The following is a 16,680-nucleotide window of genomic DNA, read 5'->3' as shown; positions in this document are numbered from 1 at the left end:
CTTGCGTTCTGTCGAAACGCCCACAGAAGCCAACTCCTGAAACCCCCCATGTGAGGGTCTACCTAGAGAACACTTCCGGATGGAAATGCCTCACTTCCCGGGATGAATTGTCAGCCTGTTTAGAAGTTCCGACTCCCAATTGTCCACCCCCTGGGAAAGTGGATGACCGACAGCAAATTTGAGCTTCCACCCACTGAACAATCCAAGTCACCCTCCTACATGGCTAAGGAATCTCTAGTTCCTCCCTAATGGTTTATATAAACCCTTGAGGTGATATTGTCCAACTGGAACCCAAGCTAGGGGACGACTGAGGCCAAGTCATCAGAGCATTGCGAATTGCTCTCAACTCTAGATGTTTAAAGAGGAGAGCAGACACTTCTGAGTCAATAATCCTTAAACAAGACCCAGCAGGTTGGCATCCGTGGTCACATCACCCAGGAATATCTCCAGAAGCACTCGCCCGGAGATAGATACTCCTGAAAAAAATACTACGGAAGAAAATCTTGTGTCATCTGATCTAAATCTATCCTTTAAGACAGATTCAAAAGTTCTCCATGTCATGGAAAATAGCAAAAGGAATGATGTCCATGGAACACCATCAGACTAATTCCCTCCATACACAGAGTCACAGAAAAGTGAAGAAATATCAACTACAGCTAAATCCAAATGCCCAACCTCCTGGTTGCAAGATGGCTAAGCTATCCACCGGCCACAAGAGCTTGCTGTTGGCCGGACAGAAGACTGCAGAGTGAGAAAAAAACACAATTTATGCTTACCTGATAAATTTATTTATCTTGTGGTGTATCCAGTCCACGGATCATCCATTACTTGTGGGATATTCTACTTCCCAACAGGAAGCTGCAAGAGGATAACCCACAGCAGAGCTGTCTATATAGCTCCTCCCCTAACTGCCCACCTCCAGCGAAGGGGGTAAGTAGCGCAGCGATGGGTAGCAAATATAAATATATATGCTGATATACATATACTGTATATGTATATGTTAATATGTGTATATACACATATTAACATATAAATATATTGTATATAAGCATATATATATATATATATATTTACTGTGAACACACAGTTCCCATAGACCGCAATGTAAAGGCACTTTTCAGCACCCCACTCCCATCAATTTTAGACCCCAAAAACTGCCTAGTGCAGTTTTTTTTTATAAAAAAACAGAATTTATGTTTACCTGATAAATTACTTTCTCCAACGGTGTGTCCGGTCCACGGCGTCATCCTTACTTGTGGGATATTCTCTTCCCCAACAGGAAATGGCAAAGAGCCCAGCAAAGCTGGTCACATGATCCCTCCTAGGCTCCGCCTTCCCCAGTCATTCGAACCGACGTAAAGGAGGAATATTTGCATAGGAGAAATCATATGATACCGTGGTGACTGTAGTTAAAGAAAATAAATCATCAGACCTGATTAAAAAACCAGGGCGGGCCGTGGACCGGACACACCGTTGGAGAAAGTAATTTATCAGGTAAACATAAATTCTGTTTTCTCCATCATAGGTGTGTCCGGTCCACGGCGTCATCCTTACTTGTGGGAACCAATACCAAAGCTTTAGGACACGGATGATGGGAGGGAGCAAATCAGGTCACCTAGATGGAAGGCACCACGGTTTGCAAAACCTTTCTCCCAAAAATAGCCTCAGAAGAAGCAAAAGTATCAAATTTGTAAAATTTGGTAAAAGTGTGCAGTGAAGACCAAGTCGCTGCCTTACATATCTGATCAACAGAAGCCTCGTTCTTATAGGCCCATGTGGAAGCCACGGCCCTAGTGGAATGAGCTGTGATTCTTTCAGGAGGCTGCCGTCCGGCAGTCTCATAAGCCAATCTGATGATGCTTTTAAGCCAAAAAGATAGAGAGGTAGAAGGTTGCTTTTTGACCTCTCCTTTTACCAGAATAAAACAACAAACAAGGAAGATGTTTGTCTGAAATCCTTTGTAGCATCTAAATAGAATTTTAGAGCACGGACAACGTCCAAATTGTGTAACAAACGTTCCTTCTATGAAACTGGATTCGGACACAAAGAAGGTACAACTATCTCCTGGTTAATATTTTTGTTGGAAACAACCTTCGGAAGAAAACCAGGCTCTACGTAAAAACCACCTTATCTGCATGGACCAGATAGGGCGGAGAACACTGCAGAGCAGATAACTCAGAAACTCTTCTAGCGGAAGAAATTGCAACCTAAAACAAAACTTTCCAAGATAATAACTTAATATCTACGGAATGTAAGGGTTCAAACGGAACCCCTTGAAGAACTGAAAGAACTAGATTAAGACTCCAGGGAAGAGTCAAAGGTCTGTAAACAGGCTTGATTCTAACCAGAGCCTGAACAAACGCTTAAACGTCTGGCACAGCTGCCAGCCTTTTGTGAAGTAAAACAGATAAAGCAGAGATCTGTCCCTTCAGAGAACTCGCAGAAAATCCTTTCTCCAAACCTTCTTGTAGAAAGGAAAGAATCTTAGGAATTTTTATCTTGTTCCATGGGAATCCTTTAGATTCACACAAACAGATATATTTTTTCCATATATTATGGTAAATTTTTCTAGTTACAGGCTTTCTAGCCTGAATAAGAGTATCTATTACAGAATCTGAAAACCCACGCTTTGATAAAATCAAGCGTTCAAACTCCAAGCAGTCAGTTGGAGGAAAACCAGATTCGGATGTTCGAATGGACCCTGAATAAGAAGGTCCTGTCTCAAAGGTAGCTTCCATGGTGGAGCCGATGACACATTCACCAGGTCTGCATACCAAGTCCTGCGTGGCCACACAGGAACTATCAAGGTCACCGAAGTCCTCTCCAGATTGATCCTGGCTACCAGCCTGGGAATGAGAGGAAACGGTGGGAATACATAAGCTAGGTTGAAGTTCAAAGGTGCTACTATTGTATCCAATAGAGTCGCCTTGGGATCCCTGGATTTGGACCCGTAACAAGGGACCATGAAGTTCTGACGAGAGGCCATCAGAACCATGTCTGGAATGCCCCATAATTGAGTTATTTGGGCAAAGGATTTCCAGATGGAGTTCCCACTCCCCCGGATGCTCCTCCATCGCCAGGGAACTCCTTGTTACCCCCTGATGGTTGATATATGTAACAGTCGTCATGATGTCTGATTGAAACCTTATGAATTTGGCCTTTGCTAGTCGAGGCCAAGCCTTGAGAGCATCGAATATCGCTCTCAGTTCCATTATGTTTATCGGGAGAAGAGAGTCTTCCCGAAACCATAGACCCTGAGTTTTCAGGGTTCCCAGACCGCGCCCCAGCCCACCAGACTGGCGTCGGTCGTGACAATGACCTATTCTGGTCTGCGGAAGCTCATTCCCTGTGACAGGTTGTCCAGGGTCAGCCACCAACGGAGTGAATCTCTGGTTATTTGATCTACTTGTATCGTCGGAGACAAGTCTGTATAATCCCCATTCCACTGTCTGAGCATGCCCAGGTGCAATGGTCTTAGATGAATTCGTGCAAAAGGAACTATGGTCCATTGCCGCAACCATCAAACCTATTACTTCCATGGACTTGCGCTATGGAAGGAAGAAGAACAGAAATGAAGTACCTGACAAGAGCTTAGAAGTTTTGATTTTCTGGCCTCTGTCAGAAAAACCTTCATTTCTAAGGAAACTATTATTGTTCCCAAGAAGGGAACTCTTGTTGACGGGGACAGAGAACTTTTTTCTATGTTCACTTTCCACCTGTGAGATCTGAGAAAGGCTAGGACAATGTCCGTATGAGCCCTTGCCTTTTGACAGAGACGACACTTGAATCAGGATGTCGTCCAAGTAAGGTACTACTGCAATGCCCCTTGGTCTTAGCACCGCTAGAAGGGACCCTAGTACCCTTGTGAAAATCCTTGGAGCAGTGGCTAATCCGAATGGAAGTGCCACAGGTAATGCTTGTCAGAAAGGCGAACCTTAGGAACCGAAAATGTTCCTTGTGGATAGGAATACGTAGGTACGCATCCTTTAAGTCCACCGTGGTCATGAATTGACCTTCCTGGATGGTAGGAAGGATCGTTCGAATGGTTTCCATTTTGAATGATGAAACCCTTAGAAACTTGTTTTAGAATCTTGCGATCTAAAATAGGTCTGAATGTTCCCTCTTTTTTGGGAATAATGAACAGGTTGGAGTAAAAAACCCATCCCTTGTTCTCCTAATAGGAACAGGATGAATCACTCCCATGCTTAACAGGTCTTCTACACAGTGTAAGAATGCCTGTTCGAAAGATAATTGAGACCCGTGGAACCTTCCCCTTGGGGGTAGTTCCCTGAATTCCAGGAGATAACCTTGAGAAACTAATTCTAGGCGCCCAAGGATCCTGAACATCTCTTGCCCCAGCCTGAGCAAAGAGAGAAAGTCTGCCCCCCACCAGATCCTTCCCAGATCGGGGGCCAACACTTCATGCTGTTTTGGTAGCAGTGGCAGGTGACTTGGCCTGCTCACACCTTGTTCCAGCCTTGCATCGGCCTCCAGGCTGGCTTGGGTTTGAGAAGTATTACCCTCTTGCTTAGAGGGTGTAGAATTTGAGGCTGGTCCGTTTCTGCGAAAGGGACGAAAATTTGGCTTCTTTTTAGCCTTAAAAGACCTATCCAGAGGAAGGGCGTGGCCCTTTCCCCAGTGATGTCTGAAATAATCTCTTTCAAGTCAGGGGCCAAACAGTGTTTTACCCTTGAAAGGGATGTTAAGCAAAAGCGCTCTGCGCGCCACGATAGCAAACCCTGAATTATTCGCCGCTAATCTAGCTAATTGCAAAGCGGCATCTAAAATAAAAAAGAGTTAGCCAATTTAAGAGCTTGAACTCTGTCCAAAACCTCCTCGTACAAAGATTCTTTATTGAGCGACGTTTCTAGTTCTTCGAACCAGAAACACGCAGCTGTAGTGACAGGAACAATGCATGAAATTGGTTGTAGAAGGTAACCTTGCTGAACAAACATCTTTTTAAGCAAACCCTCTAACCTTTAATCCATAGGATCTTGAAAGCACAACTATCTTCTATAGGAATAGAAGTGCGTTTGTTTAGAGTAGAAACCGCCCCCTCGACCTTGGGGACTGTATGCTATAAGTCCTTTCTGGGGTCGATTATAGGAACTAATTTCTTAAATATAGGGGGAGGACAAAAGGTATGCCGGGCCTTTCCCACTCCTTATTTACTATGTCCGCCACCCGCTTGGGTATAGGAAAAACATCGGGGGGCACCGGAACCTCTAGGAAACTTGTCATCTTACCTAATTTCTCTGGAATGACCAAATTGTCACAATCATCCAGAGTAGATAATACCTCCTTAAGTAGTGCGTGGAGATGTTGAAATTTTAAATTTAAAAGTTACAATATCAGGTTCTGCTTGTTGAGAAATTTTCCCTGAATCTGAAATTTCTCCCTCAGACAAAACCTCCCTCCTGGCCCCTTCAGATAGGTGTGAGGGTATGTCAGAACAGATATCATCAGCGTCCTCTTTGCTCTTCATGTTTAAAAACAGAGCAATCACGCTTTCTCTGATAAGTAGGCATTTTGGAAAAAATGCATGCAATAGAATTATCCATTACAGCCATTATGGTTGTATGGTAATAAGTATTGGCGCACTAGATGTACTAGGGGCCTCTTGTGTGGGCAAAACTGGTGTAGACACAGAAGGGATGATGCAGTACCATGCTTACTCCCCTCATTAGAGGAATCATCTTGGGCAATATCATATCTATGGCATTATTATCCCTACTTTGTTTGGACATTATGACACAAATATATCACATATATTTAAATGGGGAGACACATTGGCTTTCATACATATAGAACACATCGTTATCTGATGGTTCAGACATGTTAAACAGGCTTAAACTTGTCAACAAAGCACAAAAAACGTTTTAACAATAAAACCGTTACTGTCCCTTTAAATTTCAAACTGAACACACTTTATTACTGAATATGTGAAAAAGTATGAAGGAATTGTTCAAATTTCACCACAGTAAACTTAAAGCCATAAAAGTATTGCACACCAAATTTGAAAGCTTTTAACCCTTAAATAACGGAACCGGAGCCGTTTTTACATTTAACCCCTATACAGTCCCAGGTATCTGCTTTGCTGAGACCAAACCAAGCCCAGAGGGGAATACGATACCAAATGATGCCTTCTATTAAGCTTTTTCAGTGGTTCTTAGCTCCTCACCACATGCATCTGCATGCCATGCTTTCCAAAAACAACTGCGCATTAGAGGCGCGAAAATGAGGCTCTGTCTATGACTAGAAAAGGCCCCCAGTGAAAAAGGTGTCCAATACAGTGCCTGCCGTTTTTATTAAAACAATCCCCAAGATTTAACAACTATTAAAAGTAATAATCTGCCAAATATACTTAGTAAAGTAATCGTTTTAGCCCAGAAAAATGTCTACCAGTTTTTTAAGCCCTAATGAAGCCCTTTATTCTTTTACTTAAACTAAGAAAATGGCTTACCGGTTCCCATAGGGAAAATGACAGCTTCCAGCATTACCGAGTCTTGTTAGAAATGTGTCATACCTCAAGCAGCAAAAGTCTGCTCACTTGTTTCCCCCAACTGAAGTTAATTCCTCTCAACAGTCCTGTGTGGAAACAGCCATCGATTTTAGTAACGGTTGCTAAAATCATTTTCCTCTTACAAACAGAAATCTTCATCTCTTTCCTGTTTCAGAGTAAATAGTACATACCCAGCACTATTTTAAAATAACAAACTCTTGATTGAAGAATAAAAACTACAATTTAAACACCAAAAAACTCTAAGCCATCTCCGTGGAGATGTTGCCTGTACAACGGCAAAGAGAATGACTGGGGAAGGCGGAGCCTAGGAGGGATCATGTGACCAGCTTTTGCTGGGCTCTTTGCCATTTCCTGTTGGGGAAGAGAATATCCCACAAGTAAGGGATGACGCCGTGGACCGGACACACCTATGTTGGAGAAAGAAAATGCTGGGGGTTTTTTTAATAAAAAAAATACAATGCCCTCTATTTGAGGGCATTTGGGACCCTTTAAGAAAATTAACTAGAGATCGGATCTCTGGTTTATTTTTTGAGCGCTATACTTGCAATGGCTGTTTAATTATTGCGCGCCTGCAAATGGGCAAATTTGCCCGTTTGCAGGTGCGTGATAATTAAGCGCTCTACTTGTAATCTAGTCCTTTGTGTTTAATGTCCCTTTAAGCACACCTACTACAATGATGAAGACAGAGACACCAGCAGCTAAGATGGCTGCATAACTCCGGAGCTCTGGTATAACAGCCCTTAATTCCCTTCAACATTGGAGACCATATCATCGATCCTAACACAGTAGGAACTCTCCTGAGAGCATGTACCGCTGCCCTTCATTGTTACCCAAAAATTCCTACTGTGACGGCAAAGAACCCTATGGCAGTAAGTGGCGAGAATACCATATAAGAGTCTGTTTTCTTACCTCAGTGTGGTAGCTTATAAAATACCCCCAGGATGACTAAGCCTACATATCAAATCCAGAATTCTGCAGGCTCTGGGAGTGGAACGGTTTGCACACAGAGGTAGTCCTCAGCCTGAAATTGTCACGCGGCCTTCTCTACTACAGTGTGCAAAAAAGATATTCAGTAGCACAAGGCATTTTTGCTTCTCTCTTGTTTTATTCCATATCAGTAGAAGATACACACAACAACGTTTCGGGTGTTACCCCTTATTCATGTTGTATCATCTTACAATATCAATAAGGGATAACACCCTTTTACTTCTACTTCTACTGATATGAAATAAAACAAGAGAGAAGCAAACACCCCTGGTGCTGCCGAATATCCTTTTTTGCACAGTGTTGTTTGGAGTGTTTTGCAGGCACAGGTATCAAGTAAGTGAGAGTGCTGGACTATATTGTTCTTCTCTACTACAGGCCTTACACTCAGGAGGTGATCCACACAGATAATGAGTGACTGCCTTCTATATCAACTCTGTGTTGGAGTTAAACCACAAGGAAGTAAACATCACTGTTTTCTGCTGGTATCAGCCCCATCGCTTGATTTGTTTAGGGTATTTATATACACGTCAGGTTCCTACATTTCTTATTTGTGGTTCTCTCAGAATAAGATTATTACTACCTGTCTCTGTGTTATGCCTGACCTAACGATATCCCTTATTTATAAGTATGGTTAGTTATGGGTACCCAAGCTCGTGCAATATCTTTAGTGTCTCAGAATGTTAAAGGGTTCATATCCCACATAAGGTGTTATCTAATCTTCATAAGAGATACACTATTTGTTTCTCCAGGAAACACACTTCAATCAGCACAGGGAAGCTAATTATCTAAGCCCATATTATTTAGAACATTACCACAAAATAGAGATGTTGCTATTTAATTGTTCCTCCAAGTCATTAACAAAATACAGGTAGCCCTCAGTTTACACCAAAGTTAGGTTCCAGAAGGAATGGTTGTAAATCGAAACCGTTGTAAATTGAAACCCAGTTTATAATGTAAGTCAATGGGAAGTGAGGGAGTTAGGTTCCAGGCCCCTCTCAAAATTGTCATAAGTAACACCTAATACATTATTTTTAAAGCTTTGAAAGACTTTAAATGCTAAACAGCATTATAAACAGTATCAAATAATCACACAACACAGAATATATAATTAAACTAAGTTAAATGAACAAAAACATTTGCTAAACTACATTATAAACCTTATGAAATAAACACAGACTTTACTTGCATTTTTCTGCAAACAGTTCTTTCTATGCATTCCAATCTGGACTGATTTATAGACAGGAAGATCTTGTTTCTATGAAAGCTGCTCGACTGCTCATGTCTAGCTAGACTAATTAATTCCAGCCTGTTTCTGTGCTTGGCTTTGCATATCTTTGCTGCAACACAAGCGGACAGCTCTACCCACTGGCAATTTTAATCAATGCAATGCTTTTCAATAGCAGTCACATGACTGAAAAAAAAGGTTGTTATTCTGAAACGGCTCAAATTGAACCGGCTTAAATCGAGGGCCACCTGTATTAAAAAGAACAGGACCCAGTACTCATCCTTAGGAGACCCCACTAATTACTTTTGCCCAATCTAAGTTTGTCCATTTATTCTCTGTCTTTTATCCACTTATTTATCCATTAACTAATGTGATCAGCTATTCCCAGTCACTTAATTCTGTACCATAATCTCTCATGCGGCACTGGATCAAAACCATTTGAAAAATCCAAGCATATCACATCAGATTCACCTTTATATTCTTACTTCCTTAAATTGAATTAGATAATAAAAAAATAAAAAAAAACAGAATAGAAGTGTCTATCAAGGGACATCTGCCAAGAGTTTTAATACTAATTCAGCAGTCATACATAGCACCACACCCAGAAGAAATATAAAATAGGCAGATGTTAAAAATGCTAGAGACAAAAAAATGCCTCTTCAGCTTTGATATAGCATTAACCCTTTAAAAGCCGAGCCATTTTACACTTCTGTGTTTAAACCGCTATCAATCTTTTGCGCTCACCTCTTTTCAACAACATTTTCTCTGTTTTTTCTGTGAGTTACCCATGCAAATCAAAGGGCCACTTATTTGAAAGAGGTGAAATGTTGATTTCCAATAAGGGGTCTCATGTTGTGGAGAGCAACAAAAATGCTACCTTTCTCCCCAATTTTGTTCCATATGAATAAGGTTTTATCAGCTAATTACTGCTGCCATTTTAATAACATATTAGCCACCTGGACATGTAACCACTAATATAGAAAGTGGGGCATCTATTCTTTCAGAGGGGTCACCTGTTCTATTTTATTGCTTAGATGGGATGCTTGTGTCCTTTGTACCAGAGTAACTAAAATTACCTGGTAGAAAAATGACTCCATGAGACCCCAAATATGTATCCCCTTATTTTATGAGGGGTGTTTTGTGTTAGTGTGTGGCATACAATGTTTAGGTGTATAGGCTCCCTCCTTTGAATCTGCTTTCCTACACTGTGCATACATTAGGTAGGTGATTGTCAGTTTTAGGAAAATCACCTACAAATGTGTAGAGGGTTTGAGACCTTTAATTTGAATGAGGAAGGGGCTACTGCTGTGTCAAAATGACCTCACAAGCTCCACCCCTAAACTACAAACTGCAGGTCTTGGGATCCATAATACAAACAATACATGAGATACAAACGGGGGTTTATACCAAAAAAGTAAACTGTTATACAAACACTATATAGACACAAAAAAAGTTTAAACCTTCATAAAAATTGTATATATGAAACATTTAAAAGATAAAGACACAATTACTGCAACCTGTTTTCTAAAGTGTTTTCTAGAGCAGGGCTGGGTCTTATGGTTATGTAGAAGTTACATTAGACATGAAAACAGTACAGATAAACCAGTTAACTGGAGAACTTCAGATATACTGCATAGTCCTAAATGGGTATGTGCAACTGGCAGGGGGTGACCTAAGCTACAGTCCATGAGTCCAGTGGGGAAACCTTAGCGATGATACTCTCAAAAGATCAGAGATGCCTGCAAAATGGCTCACTTGAAAGGACATAGGTGGGTCTCCAAACCTGGTCAAACGTTGACTTGACCCTTTCATTGGTACACAATAAGATAAATACTACACAATATTTATTCATTGGTTCTTTGTACTGTCCCTCTTCTACCATATTATCAAGTAAAGCCTGTGATATAATAAACTCTTACTCTGTCAGTAATTGGTTTCATGGCTCCCCATACTACACCAGGCATCAGAGTCACTCCCAGTTCTTCCTGAGCCTCTCTCAATGCTGTATGTATGATGTCTTTGTCAGACGCATCACTCTTACCCCCTGGGAAGCTGCAAATAAAAATAACAATGTGTCATGCCTACTTTACTTTGAATGAACTAGGTTACATTTTTGAAATGTAATTGATGGGGTAAATTCCAAGATAAATTATAGGGGGAAGAAATAGCACCACGTGTGTGTGACAGGACAATCAAGGGTTGGGCAATCAAGTATGGTAAGCATCACCCGGTGTGCTTGTTTGTTTTTGGCACAGCCATGGTTACACAGGTAGCTTTAAATTTTGCTATTCAATATGGATATGGATTTTTTTTTAAATCATACAGAGCTTTGACTTCAGCTTATAAATGACATTAACATATTAATTTGATGGACAACAAAGATATTGTTGATAATGTCTGAGAGAACAAATAAAAAATATTTTATATAACAACACACATTAAACACAGACAGTTAAAGCTTTGGACACACCTACTCATAGAATGGGTTAATCTTTATTACGATTGTCCACATTTTAGAATATTAAAGTCAAAGCTATTTTAGATTTAGATTATTTAAAGTAGCCACACTATGCACTCTCTTGGCATTCTCTCAGCTAGCTATGAGAAGCAGCCTCCTAGGATACTTTTCCAACAGTCTAAAAAAAGTTTCCATATCCGCTAGCCCTTTCTGTCTGCTTTTTTTTCCACTTTCAGGTCTAACTTATGCCAAACCATCTCTACTGAGTGTAGGTCAGGTGACTGTGGAGGCCAGGTCATCTGATTCAGCACTCCATCATTGTAAATAGCTTGTACACTGCATGGAAGAGTTTTGGGCGCATTGTCATATTAAAAAACAAATAATGGTCTAACTAAGCACAAAACAGATGGGATGGTGTTTGACTGCAGCATAATGTGATGGTCGTGCTGGTTAAAGGGCCATTATAGTGTTAAAATGACATGCTTTAATCTGTTAGCGCATGTCATTTTAACACTAGCTATGCTGCAATTTTATGTGTTTAACCCCAGCAAAGGGGTAAATCCCACAATTAAAGTCCTGCACGGAACCGGCAGAGAAATGCTGGTCAAGAGAGTAAACTGCCACTGATCCAATCAGCTGTGCTCATCGCACAACTAACAGATTAGAGCATTTTCATTCTCTCACAAAAATATGGCGGTTGCAACCAAAAATCTCAAATTTGGACATTGACCAAAGGACAGACATCTATAGGTCTGATGTTTGCTAATTGCTACCTGTGTTTCTTCACACAAACAAGTCTTCTCTTGTCACATTCAGTTTATATCCAGCAATTCTGCCATGAAAGCCTGATCCACATTGTCTCAACTGAAAGCTGATATTAAAATTCTGTCTGCTACTTGAACTCAGGGATGAATTTATTTCATTCTAATCTGACATTCTGTTAGAGGGGCAATCAACATTCCCCAGGTTTGCACAACCAACATTGTTATATTAATATACTTTATAACATTTAAACCTCTAAATTTCTGCCTTTTTCTAAGCCACTACAGACAGCCTCTTAATCACATGATTTTTTATTTGCTTTTCACAACAGGAAACTGCTAGTTTATGTGGGCCATATAGATAACATTGTGCTCACACCCGTGGAGTTGTGGCTGACCCTGCACTAATTGGCTAAAATACAAGTCAATAGATAATACATAAATAGCTATGTGATCAGGGGGCTGTCAAAAGAGGATTAGATACAAGGTAATCACAGAGGTAAAAAGTATATTAATATTAACCATGTTGGCTGGGCAAAACTGGGAAATTAAAAATATAGATAATCCCTTTATTACTAAACAAAAAAATTGGAGTTGACTGTCCCTTTAACTAACTGTTTCTCAGGCTGGTGACTCTAATACAAATTATCCTGTGCTGTAGAGGCAATTCTTGATCTACTTTTACTGTGGCAATCCTTAGGAGACACTTAAAGGGACATCAAAACCATTTTTTTTTCTTTCATGATTCAGATAGAGCTTGTGATTTTAAACTTTCTAATTTACATAGATTATCTCATTTGTTTTGTTCTCATGGTATCTTTCGTTGAAGAGCTGCTGATTGGTTGCGGCACAAATATGCTTAATTTTACTGGCTCACCCAGTGCGTTAACTAGCTCCCAGTAGTGCATTGCTGCTTCTTCAACAAAAGATACTAAGCGAATTAAAGGTACAGGAAACTCCAACATTTTCTTTCATGATTTGGATAGTACATACAATTTTAACCCTTTGGGGCACATTTATCACAAAGACTGCTGCTCCATAACCTGTCCGCCTGCTCTGAGCAGGCGGACAGACATCGCCGGAAATCAACCCGATCGAGTACGATTGGGTTGATTGACACCCCCTGCTGGCGGCCCATTGGCCACGAGTCTGCAGGGGGCGGCGTTGCACCAGCAGCTCGATAACTATGGGCCTTTGAGTACTAAGCACTTTCCCACCTGGGTGCTAAGGTTTTTTTAAAGTTTTTTTTTATTTTATACTTTTAAAAATATATTTTTTTTTACTTTTTTTTCATTATTTCAGACTTACACTTTTTCATTACCTTTCCAACGGTGGGTCTTTGGGGTCTGTAGCTGCTTAGATGCCTGAGATACAGGCTTCTAAGCAGCATGCCCCCTGCTCCTATATTTGACATTGTTAATGTTAAATAAAGTTGCATGGTGACGTCATCACGTCATTGTGTGTGACGTCACCGCGCGTAACATGAAGCCCCGGCAATGCCTGTCATTATGCAGGCCCGATCGCCGGGGTAGGAGCCGGTGGGAGCCCCCAGATCTCCCTCAAAGTGGGAGAGTGCTAGTGACGGCTCTGAGCCGTCATTAGCACCTGACTGAGACAATTTGTGACGGCTCAGAGCCGTTATTAGCACTTAAGGGGTTAAACAACTTTCAAATTTACTTCCATTATCACATTTGCTTTGTTCTCTTGTTATCCTTTGCTGAAGCAACATAATTGCACTACTGGCAGCAAGATGAACACATCTAGTTATCCAATCACAAGAGACAAATGTGCGCAGGCACCAATCTGCAGCTAGCTCCCACTAGTGTAGGATATGTGCATATTCTTTTTCAACAAGGTATACCAAGAGAACAAAGCACAATTGAAAAGAGAAGTGAATTTAAAAGGGTCTTGAAATGACATGCTCTATCGGAAGTTTAATTTCGACTTTCCTATCCCTTTACGTAAGTTAGATAACAGAAGTAAATAGGAAAGTTGTTTAAAATTGTATTCTCTATCTGAATCATGAAAGAAAATTTTGGGTTCCATATCCCTTTAATGGTTGCTGCCATTCCACAGTGATTTAGTAATTGTGACTCAACGTTCTCCATCTCAAAACTTCTTTTTGGGAATATCTTGCTTCTGACAAAGATGTTATTTGTAAGGCCTATGAAAAAGCCAGACCTTCAGAAATCTACAACTAAGGGCTAGATTTATCAAGCCCCTACGGCAGCAAGTTCTCACAAGAACTTGCTGACCGTGATTTATCAAGCAGCGGTCACCAGACCGCTGCTTCCCTAAATTCTTCGACACCTCTAAACTGCCGAAATTCAATCTCCTTGGTCGAGTACGACCGAGGAGATTGACAGCTCCTGCCCGCGCACAGCCAATCACGCGCAGGCAAAATTGAGAGCTGAGGCGTACAAGGGCGCGTAAGTAAAAAAATCTAGCCCTAAGAGTAAAAACTAGAAAACTAAATGAGCAAAACACCTAGTAATTAGAATCATTTTCTGTAGTCTTGCAAAAAAAATATATCAATCAAATGTGAAAACACTCTGGGGCCGATTTATCAAGCCCCATCTGCATTTCACTGCATCGGTTTCCGTGCGAGCCTTCAGGCTCGGCGGAAACAGGAGTTAAGAAGCAACGGTCTCAAGACCGCTGCTCCTTAACTCGTCCGCCACCTCTGAGGCGGCGGACAGCAATCTGCCCAATCACATACAATCGTGTTGATTGACACCCCCTGCTAGCGGCCGATTGGCCCTGAAGGTGCAGGGGGCGGCATTGCACAAGCATTTCTAGTGAAATGTTTGTGCAATGATAAATGCTGACAGTGTATGCTGTCGGCATTTATTGATGTGCGGCGGACATGATCCGCTACAGCGGATCATGACTGCCTGCACATTGAATACATTAACACTGTGTGCAACAGTTATTTTTTAATGTCCAACTTGCCTACCCCTTGCTTTACTGTCATTAACTGTTATTTCTACCTTTATATTTCACTCTTAAAACAATAATACTGTTGATAGGTTGGAGTCACCATTTTCTATTCCTTTACCTGACATCCCCCTTGTGACGTCCCCTGAGGTTTGGAGAACGTAATGTGTAGAGGAAAGACGGGACTCCATCAGTGCTGCACAAAGTCACTAATACACCAGCAGAAGCTGCTGCGGGAAGAGGTATCTTACTTAGGGTTTCCCGACACCTTTTCTCTGTCTCACTTGAAAGAGCGTCATTGGGCAAATGACGAACCTCCCGTGTACAGAACCCACGGGAGAGACTATAGGTACGAAAAAGCATTGAAGCCTACGGAAAAAAATAAAATAAAAATATAAAGCATATTATTTAGTTGAAATAATTTTTATTGTCATGGATCACATCAAATACATAAAGCATATTATTTAAAGGGACAGTCTAGACAAAATTAAACTTTCAGGATTCAGATAGGGCATGCCATTTTAAACAACTTTCCAATTTATAATCAAATTTGCTTTGTTTTCTTGGTATTCTTAGTTGAAAGCTAAAGCTAGGTAGGATGATATACAAATTTCTAAGCAGTTAAAGGTCGCCTCTTATCTGAATGCATTTGACAAGTTTTTCACAGCTAGAGGGTTAGTTCATGTGTGCCATAGCATTGTGCTCATGCCCGTGGAGTTACTTGTGAGAGGGCACCAATTGGCTAAAGTGCAAGTTTGTCGAAAGAACTGAAATAAGAGGGCAGTCTGCAGATGCTTAGATAAAAGGTAATCACAGAGGTATAAAGTATATTAATAAAACTGTGCTGGTTAGGCAAAACTGGGGAATGGGTACTAAAGGGATTATCTATCTTTTAAACAATAAAAAATCTGGAGTAAACTGTCCCTTGAATATTTTCAGTCTCAGATCTGAGTCCTGACAGTGATGTGTGACATATTTTGTCCTGATTGCCATGGGGAAGGCTGGAAGAGGTCATGAGCTTTAGACCTGCCCGGATCAGTAAGCAGCTAGCAGTTGGTTTGCCATTCTGCGCCTCATCACTGTGACAGATCCAGATCTTTGACATAGCTATTACCTGCCTTGTGTTCCTGTTTTTAAAGAGATACATCAGCTTTTAGTATCTCTAATGTTTTTCACCACATAAAGAAGAAAATGAGAATGTTTGATTTAGCTTGAAACACAATGTACTGCAGTGATGTAGAGATCCTAAGGCAAAGCACTTTGATTTATTTTAGTTTAAAAAAAAAAAAAAAAAAAAGTTTATTTCATTTCCATTGAAAATATTGTTACAAATACTGTGGTACTACTTAAAAGTGTAAAATGTTTTGCTGTATGTGGTTTCACAGTTAGTTACCAATTAATTTTACATTTTAACTCTTAGCTGGCGTGAAATAGTGTTGTTTAACCATTTCAGAGTTTTTGTATAGCTTTGACAGTAACACACTACAAAACAGCAGTAATAGCAGTAGTAATATAATGGATTTGTTTTGTTCTTTTTAAAAGACAAAACAAAACAAAAAAACAAGCAAAAATAAATAAATAATTTGCTTAGTAGTAGTTATAAAAGTATTACAGTAGCTTAAAGGATAGTGAACTAAAAATGTTCTTCTTAAAAGGAACATGAAACCCAAAAATGTCCTTTCATAATTCAGATAGAGCATACAATATTTAACAACTTTCCAATTTAAATCTGGTATCAAATTTGCTTCATTCTCTGGGAGCTAACTGAACACATCAGGTGAGCCAATGA

General features: G+C 40.5%; 1 protein-coding gene across 3 annotated transcripts in view; it reads right to left on the bottom strand.

Moving 5' to 3' along the window:
• Positions 1-16,680, bottom strand: part of NUDT8 (nudix hydrolase 8) — a 49,867-nt gene that overhangs the window by 16,630 nt on the left and 16,557 nt on the right. For all 3 annotated transcript variants that reach the window (XM_053692374.1, XM_053692375.1, XM_053692373.1), the window contains exons 2-3: positions 15,013-15,260; positions 10,655-10,787 (exon numbers count right to left, since the gene is read on the bottom strand). In XM_053692374.1, the coding sequence (XP_053548349.1) occupies positions 10,655-10,787; positions 15,013-15,254 (375 nt within the window). In that variant the 5' untranslated portion in view covers positions 15,255-15,260. The remainder of the gene's footprint in view (positions 1-10,654; positions 10,788-15,012; positions 15,261-16,680) is intronic.

This window comes from Bombina bombina, chromosome 9 (assembly GCF_027579735.1).
Source record: "Bombina bombina isolate aBomBom1 chromosome 9, aBomBom1.pri, whole genome shotgun sequence".
Classification (NCBI taxonomy): domain Eukaryota; kingdom Metazoa; phylum Chordata; class Amphibia; order Anura; family Bombinatoridae; genus Bombina; species Bombina bombina.
This window is presented reverse-complemented; position numbering and strand designations above follow the sequence as displayed.